This window comes from Alligator sinensis, unplaced genomic scaffold (assembly GCF_000455745.1).
Source record: "Alligator sinensis unplaced genomic scaffold, ASM45574v1 scaffold763_1, whole genome shotgun sequence".
NCBI classification, from domain to species: Eukaryota; Metazoa; Chordata; order Crocodylia; family Alligatoridae; genus Alligator; species Alligator sinensis.
In genome coordinates, this window is record NW_005842744.1 from 483,966 (window position 1) to 496,801 (window position 12,836).

Consider the following 12,836-nt stretch of genomic DNA (forward strand, 5'->3'; position numbering starts at 1 on the left):
CTATCATTTTGATTTTTTCATCCATCTCTGCTTGCAATTTTTTCCGAGCTTCCTCTGCCTTCTGGGCTACACTCAGAGCCTTCTCAAGCTCTTCAAATGCTGCAAGGAAAAACAGATAGCCATTTGATAAGTCAAGAAATAATTATTTTTCCTGATATGTAAGGGAGGGCTACCAGTAACTATCGACAACACAAAGGGCAGAATGGCCCTAGGAATCTGTTGCAAGTTCACAGGAGCTCATGAACTGACAACTAGTTTCTACTTCTCAGACAAAGGTTAGTACATAATCTGAACAAGATGTACAAACCATAACCAAAATCCTAACTATTCTTCTAGCTTCCTATCCTGACTAATCTTAAAGGATGGAGATAAGCTGCATGAAAAGGTAATTCTCCAGCAAATGCTTAAAAGAAATCCTCTACTAAAATTATCAGGCATAAGCAGAAAGTCAGGAATGTACTGGAATGTAAGTCAACTTTTATTGAACCATGAAAGAGCTCTGCTGCATTAGACTAAGGCAATAAAATGCTGGAATCTTCAATTTACCAGACCTGTTATTTTAGTATTTCTGCACTTTGCAAATTAAAAAAAAACAACAAACCATTACTTCTGGTTACTGTTCTACTTCAAAAACTCAATGTTAAGGATATACTAAAAAGGATACAAAGTAAAAAATATTAAAATATAACAGTTATTTAATTTAAGATCTGTACATGCGCTTTAAAACATCTCAGAGGCAATTTATGAATTAGTTATAAGGTTCAACGAATGTATAATTGGTCATTTAAAAAGAGACAAAACAAAACATAAAACCACATATTTGCCACCTAATAGGAGACACATTGGGCATCAGAAGTGCTACAGTTACCTCTGCGTCTGAATAGGAAGCACCGTATCTCAAATATAGGTGTAATAATAATGGCATAATGTTACACCAGATACGAGTGTGAAAGTCTCATTATATTGGGGTAAGCACATAGGCTGTCTACACTCTCTAGAAGCTTGGCTCCCAGGCTCCTCTAGCTTGAGCTACTTTTTATTGGTACTAAGAGTAGTGAAGCCCAGAATCTTTTTTTTTTTCCCCCCTTTAAAAACCTCCATCAGAAGAAGTGAAGTTTTTAAAAGTAATACTAGGACTCACGTCCTACCCAGGACAAATCTCCACAGACCCGATATTCCATTTATGGGTGTGCCATCTTGGTTAGTAATATTTCATATATCTTCTTCATATTCCCTCCTATGGATACTCAGCTATGGATAAAGCTTACACAGATGCATTTGGAGAATGGAGGTGAACTTCCTATACATTCCCCTGCATATGCTGGCTAAAATTTGTTGTATTTCGCTTGTAGTTCTCAGTACCTATGTTTTGAACTTACTAATCCTTGGACTGAGTTATATGCATGGGGATTTCATTTAAAGCAATTTGTGAATTTCAGGGAAGGAGAAAGGAAAAAAGTGCATTTGCCTTGGCCTGCAGATCCACCAAATAAAAGATTTCAAGTCCACATTAGGATTCAACTACTCATACATAACAGTTTAGCAACATGCAGAAGGACAGCTGCACCACCATAAATCGCAAGCAGAATGCTGAAGGACAAACTAGACAAGCTGGTAGATAAAAGGTTGAGAGGGTATGGTAGCACAAAGAAGCAACATTTCACAAAAACACACTCTGTTCTCTCAAAGTAACATCATATGCATCTCAGGCACTTTCAGCATTTAAGCAAGAACACATAGCATTTTACTCAAAGTAATTAATTCTAGTGTAATGTGACATAAGCAGTGGCTTCAAATCAAATCAGCAGGTGGTTAAACTAACATCCTTCCAATTAAACAGAACACTGGCTAATTTTGCACCCATCAGGGCTCTTGATTATACTGCAGCTATAAAACTGAAATAAAAGTATTTTTTTATTATTATTATTCAAACATATCTATACTGAGCAAGAATTCAAAAGTTGCTGCTGATTGCTCTCTCTCTCCTAAGACAGACATGTTGAAAGAAATACATTATTTAAAAACACCAATGAAGTAAATGCCTTTCTAAGGCACCTTGGCAAAATGAAGCTCCAATGAGCACATCAACCAGTACTCTAAGGGTGGAAACAGACATCACTTTCATCTCATCTGTGCCACCATAAAAACCTTTATGGTAACACAACGGCCAAAAAAAAAACAGATGCCCAAGCCTCTTGTCACACCACAAATGCCCAAAATCTGTGGCCACAATGAAGGTTGTATTCATTTATGCTGCTATTTAGCACCATGTCCATTTGCTTTGTGGCAGGAGAACCTGGGCAGCCTGAAGCCACTCACATTCTCCAGCCGCCCTGAGCAGGTGTTCAGAGGGGCCAAATTCTGCATACCCTGGGAATTCCTGAACAGGATCAGCCCAAGTCTTGGGAGTGCGTAGCTGGCTTCGGCCTCTTACAAACATGCACCCCACGGAATCTGTAGGTGCACCTCTTCAAGTGGGAAAGACGGGGGTTTTCCTACTTAAGAGGGACGTGCTCCCAGGATATCCTAGGAGGTGTCTCTCTAAGAGAAATTTGCAGGGTGTGCAGGACCAGACCCCTCGAGACCTGAGAGAACACGACACCTGCTGTCCCACAGCATCAATGTGAGGCCCTTGGCTCACCCAATGAAGCAAATCAGCTGTGCTGGGGACACATCCTGACACAATTGCTTTATTTGGCAACATCTATTTCTGACCTCAGAATAACTAACCCATTCACCTGATCACCCTGGGCAAGAAGGAATTTTTCTGTGTCATGAACAACACCATCAACTCTACAGCATCTTAGCTTTTGCTCTAAAAATGTAAACAGAAGGGAAAGCATAAAGTAGACAAGCTGATTTTTTTAACTAGGTTAGGAAGCTCTTTTGACTATTTTAGACACCATTCAAGAACTTTAAGCCAGATCTAAACAAGCAGTTAGGAGCCTAACTCCTAGTTAAACACCAAAATACATTTTGGGGTCTGGCTACAGGCATACATAAGCCAAAATTTTTACAGTTAATATCTGTCTGCATTGTAAAGACTTTCTGATTCGCCCCTATCTAAACAATTAAAAAACTGGTAACTTCAAGCTACAGTGCCACCCAGTGGGTATAAACTACAGAATACAGTACTGACTAAGCAGACAAAACAGGAAAACAATAAAAAAAAAAGTGAATTTCTCTCCAATTAAATGCAAGTCCAAATCAACAACAACAACACCAAAAATGGCTTCTTATTTAAAGTAATAGCATTATGACGCATTCAGTTTGGATTCAGTGCTAATGTTTTTGCACATCTAGGCAAGTATTAATAAATGCACATTCAAGACTTCGTAATAAACATTGCCTTGTTGACTGGAGAAATTTATATAAATATAAGTTAAAGGAGAATTATTTAAGGTGGCAAAAGAAATCCAACATGATCTACCAAGAAAAAAAATGCAGTTAAAAAGAGTGTTCTTTTCTACACAGTAGAACAGATTGCCAAAATAATATTGGTATTGTTTAAAATCTCAAACAGTAAGGATTTATACTAACTATTCAGTAAAGAATAAGATACTAAATTTTAAGTGCAAGTCTGACTTTTGAGCAGATAAATTATAAGCCAATAGATATATCACAAAGAATTAAAGTGTTGTAACTCCAGGTAAAAGGACTGAAGTTTGACATTGCCTGAGAAGCATAGAATTTACTTTGTAGAGCCTGGCCCAAGCACCCAATGTGTGATGTAAGAAAAAGAGAGCCCTTACCCCAGTCCTGTTCATACAAGGCTTGGGAAAGGCACCATGATTCACTTATTGGCATGTGTGGATGCACAAAAACAAGATGCTTTGTGAGATTTCAGTATAATGCACCCTTAACTACAAACACTTGAATTGTAATATTATTAAATTGGGACACTTTGTTATAAGTTTATGCTATACACATAAGCTTTATATCATTTCACTATATACTGCTATACAACAATACATTCATGTTTAGTGTTTAATTATCACAAATAATTGATGTCAAGTCAAATATTGGCCCACTTCATCATGGTCAATTAATTAAAATGATTGTTTAACTGTATGATTACAATTGTAGCTGTTAACTATACAAGCTACAAAGGAAAGAAAGCCAACAAGTTTATGACTCTAGGAAAGATGAAAAACAGCACCTGACATGCTGTATTTTAACTTATAAAAATGGCACTATGAATGCTAAAGTGTAAAGAAATTCAGCTTGCCTATCTTATCCACAATTTACTTCAATATTTCCACAAGGAAAATAATCTGAACTTCTTTTGGTTGAATAATGATACTTAATATGCAAAAAAAAAACCAAACCAGTCAGGGATTACTGACATTTAAAACTAGTAACACGATGGCAAAGAGTGGCACAAAGACTAATAAAAATATATCAACTTACACAAATGTAAAGACCACTAATAAATGCATGCACTAGTCAAATTCCTAGTACTGGTGCACAGCACAACACTGTGACATAAAAGCTATGTCAACTGTTGTATTAAGATGGCACTTTTTGCAACTGCCAAGTACAGTAAATTGAAGCCAATTGTAACAAAAGTGTTTTAAATAGTAAGCTATACTTTCCATCTTAAGCTGAAACTGGACCAAGACATGATTTCACTTTTTATCCTGATTTTCTAGAATGCATAAGGCAAGTCAGTAGTCAGGAAAACAGAATAGAAGAAAAAAGGCAGGGTGACATTTCATAGGACAATGGTACCATAAATGTTCCAATGTAACAACAAACTGTCTTGAAGTCAGTACTATTTTTAATGGTATAGTTGACTAAGCATAACACTGTATATGCCTTCAAAAACCACAAAAAGTCAGCATGATTAGGATGCTTATGCTAAATGCTGACAGGGCTGATATACTAGAAGTGCTTTTTGTAAAAACATATTGGGGTAGAAATTTTATTTTCACCCAGTTTGCTGCTCATCACCCTGGAAATCAAACTGTGTACACAATCATAAATTCCAAGGCAACAGCTGTATCATCTTGAGCCTGTTGGAAAACTTCTTAAAACAAAGCCAAAAGAGAGAAATATCTATGCGCTACTATGCTACAAAACACAGTAAGTTTCAACTGCTTCAACAATGCTATATTTCAGACATCTATATTTAAATAATTTCTTCTTTTAGGAAAAAAAATATATTTTTTTCTAACACCTAATCTTCACGCACTTATTTTTGAGGAAAAATAAACTTTTAAAAAAAATCCAATGAATTAATCATAATCTCTGAAAAATCCAAAGAGCTAACTTTCAAAAAAACATGAATAAAAACTTAGTCCTAAAATTTGGGTTCTTCAAGCTAAAATAAAACCTAAAAATGGGGTCTCTAAGCCAGATGTCTGATATTTCCACAAGTTTTCCAAATGTTTGTAGCAGATCATTTGTGGAATCCTATCTGTTTACCCTTTGCTGGCCGTGGATGCTCAGTTTCTTTGCATCACTTAGCACATACATGATTTACTCATGTAAATCCATCTTTCTAGATGGATAATTTTACCTAGATATGAAGTGAACTGCAATAAAATGTCTGAATCTGAACTTCTTGTTAGTTCAGAAATACAATACATTTGTAATGTGTATTTTATGCCAACTAAGCTATTATTTTCTTAGCAGCTGCATTAAAATGCAACTTTCAGGTAAGGTTTCTCAAAAAGATTATGAATGTAAACTGAATGCAGCTAGAAATGCAGTTTCTCTTAGGATGTCCATGGCTGTGCTGTTCAGTGGTTTTCATTCTGTTTTAAAAGACTATTTGGCCTGTTAGTTTCATACAGCAAGAGAACTTTAGCATGTACACTTAGTATGTCATCTACCTTTGTTTTAAAAAAAAAATTGATTTTATATAACTTTGGTCAAGCTTGAAACAAATAATTCATGGTTTGTTTGCTTATGTTACGCTAAAAATAAATTAGCAGATGTCTTTGATACTAAAACTTTGAGGTGCACAATTGTAGAAAGAAAATGTTTATTACAGATTGACTTTTTCAAGAGCTCTCCCACTACAATCCCATTTCTACAAGCACACACACACACTCACTCACTCTTGCTCTCGCTCTCAACTGAGGCTGCAGAAAGCAAGGGTTTTAACCCTTTACACAAAAAAAGGTTGCTCCTCTGAAAACTATAAAAACAGACCAAATCGTGTCAATCTGTCCTCCTATGAAGATAGAGGTATAGCTGCCTTCCAAAACATTTGGATTAGTGACTGTAGCAGTTATAAGAAAGCAGTAAGAAATGTTCCCAGCCTCTGTTGACCTGGACAGGATGTTAGGAGCCATGTTAGTAGGACTGGATAGAAGAAGAGTAGGAAAAAGGGAATTGTTTTACTGCCCAAATGAGATGACTGATGAGAGTGCAGACACACCATGCTGAAGCTTTTTCTATTCAAATGTGAAAGCCAGTAATCTACAGAATTTCTTACCAGCTTTTTCGGATTTTTCTTTCTGCTCTCGCAATTCTTCACCGTGCGTAGTTATCTGCTTGATCCGAGCACGCAACTGAGCTATCTCCTCCTCCTTCATTTCCAATGTTTCATGCATCTGTCTTTTTGTCTCTGCAATTACCATCCCCTATAGAAGAGATTTTAATGGTAAAAAGATGACTCCAGAAACACAAGTACGTGTGTCATGAACAACCCCAAGCCAGGATATAATCAGGATTAATTGAAATCACTTAACATTACTAGGATAATGGAAAATGTACTTCTCCTACAAAGGAGGAAAAAAAGAAAAAAGCATCACCTACAAGACAAAAATGTACACCACTTCTGAAAGTATAACATGCGTTCTACCTGTGGGATGCAGCAAGAACAAGGAGAATAACCCAGACTTATCTGGTTTAGTCTCCAGGTATGATGAACTCCTCCGAGTAATAAGGACCATCACAAAACTCACAAACTTCTCCTCTAAGGACAAGGTTGCTTATCTTTGACCTTGTTATCCTTAAGTTAAATACACAGCAACATGTGTATAAATTAAAAAAAAAGAAAAAATCCCCAAACACCCACATTCCATTATGCACACATCTACCCCTGGGAAGAGGATGAAAGAATCAAAACACACAACAGATGTTAGTCATGTTGCTTAATACACCACTGAAAGGCAAATAAAACTACTAAAACACTTCATATCCCAGGCACGCAATGGGCATTTTTACATCATTAATCACAATTTAACATTAAATCTTCAACACTGTTTCATTTTCTAAAAACCTGATGTTACGATCATTACAAGATTGGCAATTAACCCAACTACTAAATTAGTATGCCCTTCTAAAATCATATTATAAACAATATTAAATATTCTTACAACCTTCATACTGAACTATTAGTCAATATTCCCAAGCCATCTACACAATATAGCTACACAACAAATTTATGTTTTAACAAGCAAGAGACAATTTGGAGTGGAACACAAAACCAAATGACCATTAAGAATAGCTCTAAGTATCAGAGGGCAAATGCATCTAGCTTTACCGATTTAAATGCAGAGAAATTATTTGCTAGCCACATAGTTTAAAGGGAAACAAAACAAAACAACTGGAGCCAAGTTTACCTTATCTTGTTCTAGCTGTTCAATCAAGTTCTTTGCATCACGCAACTGAGTAATCAGTTTAGTCTTCTCACTCATTTGAAGCTCCTGAAATGCAAGCCAAGAGGAGGAATTAAAAGCACTGTCATTTTAGTCTTCTGACAGATTCCCAGGATGGAGAATATAAACAACAGACTCTGAACATTGTTCTGATCAGTGCATTTCAAATGTGAGACTGACCAGGATGAGATTCTGCACTGAGCTTCTCAAAGGTGCAACACAGAATTCAGAGACCAGGAATATGAAGGACTGTGGCAGTTTTAGGACATCTCTGCATTCCCCAATCAAAGTCTCCTTCCCTGTCCCCATCATAACTTAGATGTCCATGAGGGGCAATTTAAAATATAGTCATCTCCCAAAGCTGTGCGTGTAAGTGATGCTCAATATCTCTGCAGATACAACAACACAACCCCTGTGCCCTATCCCAAGGCTTGTAATGTTGCTTTCCTCAGGCCTTTACATGTCTTCTACAGTTCTTCCATTAAAAAAAACAAACAAACAAAAAAATCTCCTCCAGGCCTACCTAGGGGCTTTCAGGCTGCTTGAATACATGGGGGCAGGGGGGGGGAGAATAATAAAATGCGCTTAATGTTAAATTTGGCGCACTCCCGTGGCAACCCCAGTACATGCCCAGAAGAGGCAACATGTTACTGCAACCTAGTTCTGCAGCATCTGTACAGATTGGGTACTTTAGTGGGACTTTTTTGGCTTGGATCAGCTATTAGATAAAAGCGCCACAAAGCCCTGCTGAAGCCCTAATTTATAGATGCTGCAGAGCTAGGTCAAAATAATACACTGCTTCTTCAGGCAAAGTATGATTTGGGGATGGAGGGCAGGTCCACATCTGCAAGCAGCCTTAGAGTCCTTTAATCTGGTATAAAGGAGACAAGGAATAGGGAGATTCTAACCCAAGAAATGGAGACAAAATTAAAATCGCTCACAATTCAGAAATAAAATAAGCCAAACCAAATGAAGACAGCCTGCTAACCTACAAACACCCTGGGTTTATATTAATATATTTAATTGTACATATATCCTTTTCTCTCAAACTGTTAGGATTTCACTTCATTGTTCTGACACCTCAAAATATTGCTTGGTATTTCACTGCCTGCCCTCTTGCTCTCAGTCAACTACTACTATAAACTTTGCTTTATATACACTGAAGTCTTCCTCAGAAATTAAAGGTAAGTTTTGAAAAAAGCTGGATATTTGAGTTTTGCACAATAGCTTATTTTTATAGCAGAAGTAGTCTAACACCATCACTCAAGCCCAATATGGCACCCTGCCACCTCATCCACACCTATTATAAAAGGAATGATGTTTAAAAGAACACAAACCCTCTAAAGCAACGGTGCTCAACTTTTTGGCACTGCTCCCCCCCCCCAGGATTGGGCCCTGGGAGCCCAGCGCCACTCCCTCCTGTCATCCTACACAGACTGAGCTGACCCTGCCCAGCCCTGTACCCCCACTGCAGCATGTAGGGCCCAGGGCTCCCCATGGGTCTGAAAATTTGGCAGAAGGGGAGTAATGTCAATCCCCCACCGCCAAATTTTCCGTCCTGTGAAGAATCCTGCAGGCCAGATCTGGCCCACCAGCTAGGGCAGGGGCGGGCAAAATGCGGCCAGGCCATTCTATCTGGCCCACGGGGCTCCTAAAAAATGTATAAAATTAATATTAAACTGCCCTGGGCTGCCTATCATACAGCCTTCGATGGCTTGCCAAAACTCAGTAAACGGCCCTCTGCTCAAAGTAATTGCCCGCCCCTGAGCTAGGGGCTAAGGAAATAAATGCAGTGGATGATACGAGAAGCAGCCACAAAGAAAGGAATAGGGAACTCTCTATAGGAGATTGGGCTACAGCTGAAGAGTCCTTTAAATCCTGGCTGTGAACCTGCAAGCATTAGAAGGGAAGTTGCAGGTTAATTATCTGAAGTGCTTGAGTAGCTTAGATGAACAATGTAGAAGTGTCACTGATGCATAACAATTGTAGAGTTGCAAGCAATAATGTGCAGTTGCATATGATGGGAAGGCACTTCTTCAACCATCAAGTCCAATCCCCTGCTATCACAAGCACCATGTTTTATAATCTCCCTCAAAGTGATTAAGTTTCACAGGAAAACTAAGCCTATTGGAAAACTGTTCCAGAAAACTCACTTTTCACTGCCTCTAATTTACATCCTAATTTATTCATGGCCATCTTATACTCACTTTTTTCTGCGCCAACACTGTCCTTTTAGCTTCAATAGTTTTTTACCCTCCCTGGTGTATTTAGAAAAAGCAATAATATTTTTCTCAGCTTTCATTTTGTTAGACTAAAGTAGCCAAGTCCTTTTAGTCTCCTCTCAGGACAGAATGATCAGTGGAATACAGGGCCTAGCAGCTTCCCTCTACCCTTGCTCTAGTTTAAATGCACCCTCCTTGAACATGACTGACCAGAATTGTATAAAACATAGCAGATGAGGTCTCACACTTCTACCTTGTACAATGGCATTACTATGTTATCCTCTCTATTGAAAGAACTATATACTTAAGTGACATTTGCTTGTCACAGCCATGTGACCTTGGGGGCTTATACTTATTCCGCAATTACTTAAAACAGCCAGGTCTTTCTCCACCTGCTGTTTCTAATGGATATCCTCCTATCTTAAGCACATTCTTGTATATATTATCTTGCACTCTATACTTTTAAACTGCATCTCATTCCTATCATTCAAGATTATCCAATTCTTGATAACACCATGATAATACTCCAATCTTTTTAGATATTGACAATGTCTCCCAACTTCAGGCCACCAGCAAATGTCATTAGTCTATTGCTATTTTTTGAGGAACAACAATAATGAAAATGTTAAATAAGATTAGTCTCCAGATGTCTCATGTGACGTCTTACCAATTTTCTATTTACCTCCCTGTCTATTTCTTTCAAAATCTGTTCTGAAGCTTTTGCATACTCCTGAGGTGAGACTATCAGATCAGCAGTTGCCTACATTGCTTCCCAACACTTTAAACTGTAAGTACTACATTCTCTAATCATATGTGAAAAGCAGTTATTACCAGACCTGCAATTGTGTGTGCCAGTTTTTGCCATGGAGATTATCTAGCATCCTCAATTTGAGCATAATGAGCTCCGAGTCCAGATTCTAACCTAATGTGCTAACTTCCATTTCCACGCTCTAAAGGCCCTGCTACATGTTCAATTTAAAGCTGGACAGAAACAAGCTATAGTTGTTATACATCTTTAAGCACACTAACTTTGGGGCTAGCTGGTTCTTCTTATAGCTGGAGAGTCATTTTTATGGTATGACAATTACTTTGCACATGTGGCCAGTCTAAATTTGTTGTGAGGTTAACCTATTGGGTTTATTTATGTTTTGGGCTATACTCAGATTATCCTTAATCTTTACTGAATAAGCACCCTACTACTTTCCTTGTTCTCTGTTTATTCATATGGCTGACTTTCCAATTTATTAATAGCATTTACAAGATTTAACACAACATGACTTTTAGCATTTCTCACATTTTTATGTCTACTTCTAAAATGCAGCTTTCTGCACTGATCAACCCCTTTTTTGCATTTTCTGTCAGCTCTTTGTTTACTCCTAATCATAGTAATCATATCTAGTTAGGAATTAGTTTATCAGGCTAGATCTGAAGACCTTCCCCTTAAGGTTTTCTCCTTGCTCAGGCTGAATATTCCTATTAGTTTCTGTGCATCTGATTTAAAAATTATGTCACTGTTTCCTATGACATTTTGGCACAGCTGCCTACATATTTTGTCCAACTCACTGTAATGACCAGTGTCATCAATTCAGCTGTGTAAACTCATGTAAATGACACCAGGACTTTTGCACTACATTAGGTAACGTCTATCAAAAGTTAGAATCTTCTCCATACCTTCATCTTCTCTAGTTCCTGAAGTCTCTCTTCTAGTTGCTCCTGCAGAGCCTCTTTCTCATTAGATAGCTGTGCAGAGCGATCCCTATGTGATCGAATCATCTCTTTACATCGCTGTAGCAGGTTTTCTTGACGTTTTACTCTCAGATTAAGGGCTTCTAGTGTTTTTGCAGAATCTTCATTGCCACCTACAGACAACATAGCACCCTTACTACAAGCTCTTCTTTTTCAAAACATGAAAACTTTATTAGACATTTCAATCCAGTCATTTTAGTATTACAAAAATGATTAACTACTCTAAATAGCAATTTTCCAAATTAACAGTACCTATTATAAAGGCTTTCAAGATCCAATCATAAATTGACAAAACAGTCATTTCCCTCCAAATTCAATTTTAGTTTTCTTCCATAAAGGGCTGGGAGCTTCAAAAAGGGTACAGTATTGAAAACCCAACAAGACACTGTTCTGACATGATGAAAGCACAAGAACAGCAAGAGACCAATGTAGCTGCACACAGAGCTTCTAGAATTCCTCAGTTGCTAAAGCAAAACATATAGGCCACAGCAAAAGAGGCAGATCATCAAGGAAGCTTACCAGGAAATAGCTAGAACCTACAAGGACAAAATCAGAAAGGCAAAGATAAAGAATGAGTTGCACCTGGAGAGGAAGGTTAAAAGACACCACAGACAGGTTCTATAAGTATGTCAGCCAGAAAGGAAAGACCAAAGCTGTGGGTCCATTATTAAATAGCCAGGGGGAACTCTTAACAAAAGATGCAAAGAAAGCAGAGCTACTTGACAGCTACTTTACCTGTCTTCACAGATAAAGTAAGCTGCAGCCAGGCACCTAATAAGAATTATCCAGATAAGGAAAAGGACAAGTTGAGGGATGAAATAACAAGAGAGAGTCAGAGAGCTTTTGATAGGTCTGTATGAATTCAAGTCAGCAGGGCCCGATGAACTTGTCCCAAGACACTGAAGGAACTGGCAGAGGAGATCTTGTAGCCCTTAGCAATGACCTTCATAAAAAGTCATGGGAGATGGACAAGATACCAGAGGACTGGAAGCAGGCCAACGTGGTGCTCACCCACACCTATTATAAAAGGCAAGAGGAGGACATAGGGAACTACAGACCACTTAGCCTTGTGGCAGAAATGCCCCCGTCGGTGCCCCTCTCCAGAGATCTGTCTCAGCCAGCCCGAGAGGCTGCTGTTGAATCTCTCACAGCAGGGATCTCGCTCCTTGTCTGCAGACAAAAGCCTGGCGCCTGGGAGGCGATGCTCTGGTCACCTGGGCAAGGGGGGGGAAGACCCGGCCCTGCGCGCGGGCCC

The 12,836-nt window shown here is 38.4% G+C and overlaps 1 protein-coding gene across 1 annotated transcript in view; it reads right to left on the minus strand.

The window, feature by feature from the left end:
• The window catches only part of GOLGA4 (golgin A4), a 101,156-nt gene that overhangs the window by 40,458 nt on the left and 47,862 nt on the right, over positions 1-12,836 (minus strand). The window contains 4 exon segments of the mRNA XM_025216508.1: positions 1-99; positions 6,446-6,593; positions 7,578-7,661; positions 11,507-11,694. The exon segment at positions 1-99 is cut by the window's left edge and continues 14 nt beyond it. Of these exon segments, the coding sequence (XP_025072293.1) occupies positions 1-99; positions 6,446-6,593; positions 7,578-7,661; positions 11,507-11,694 (519 nt within the window).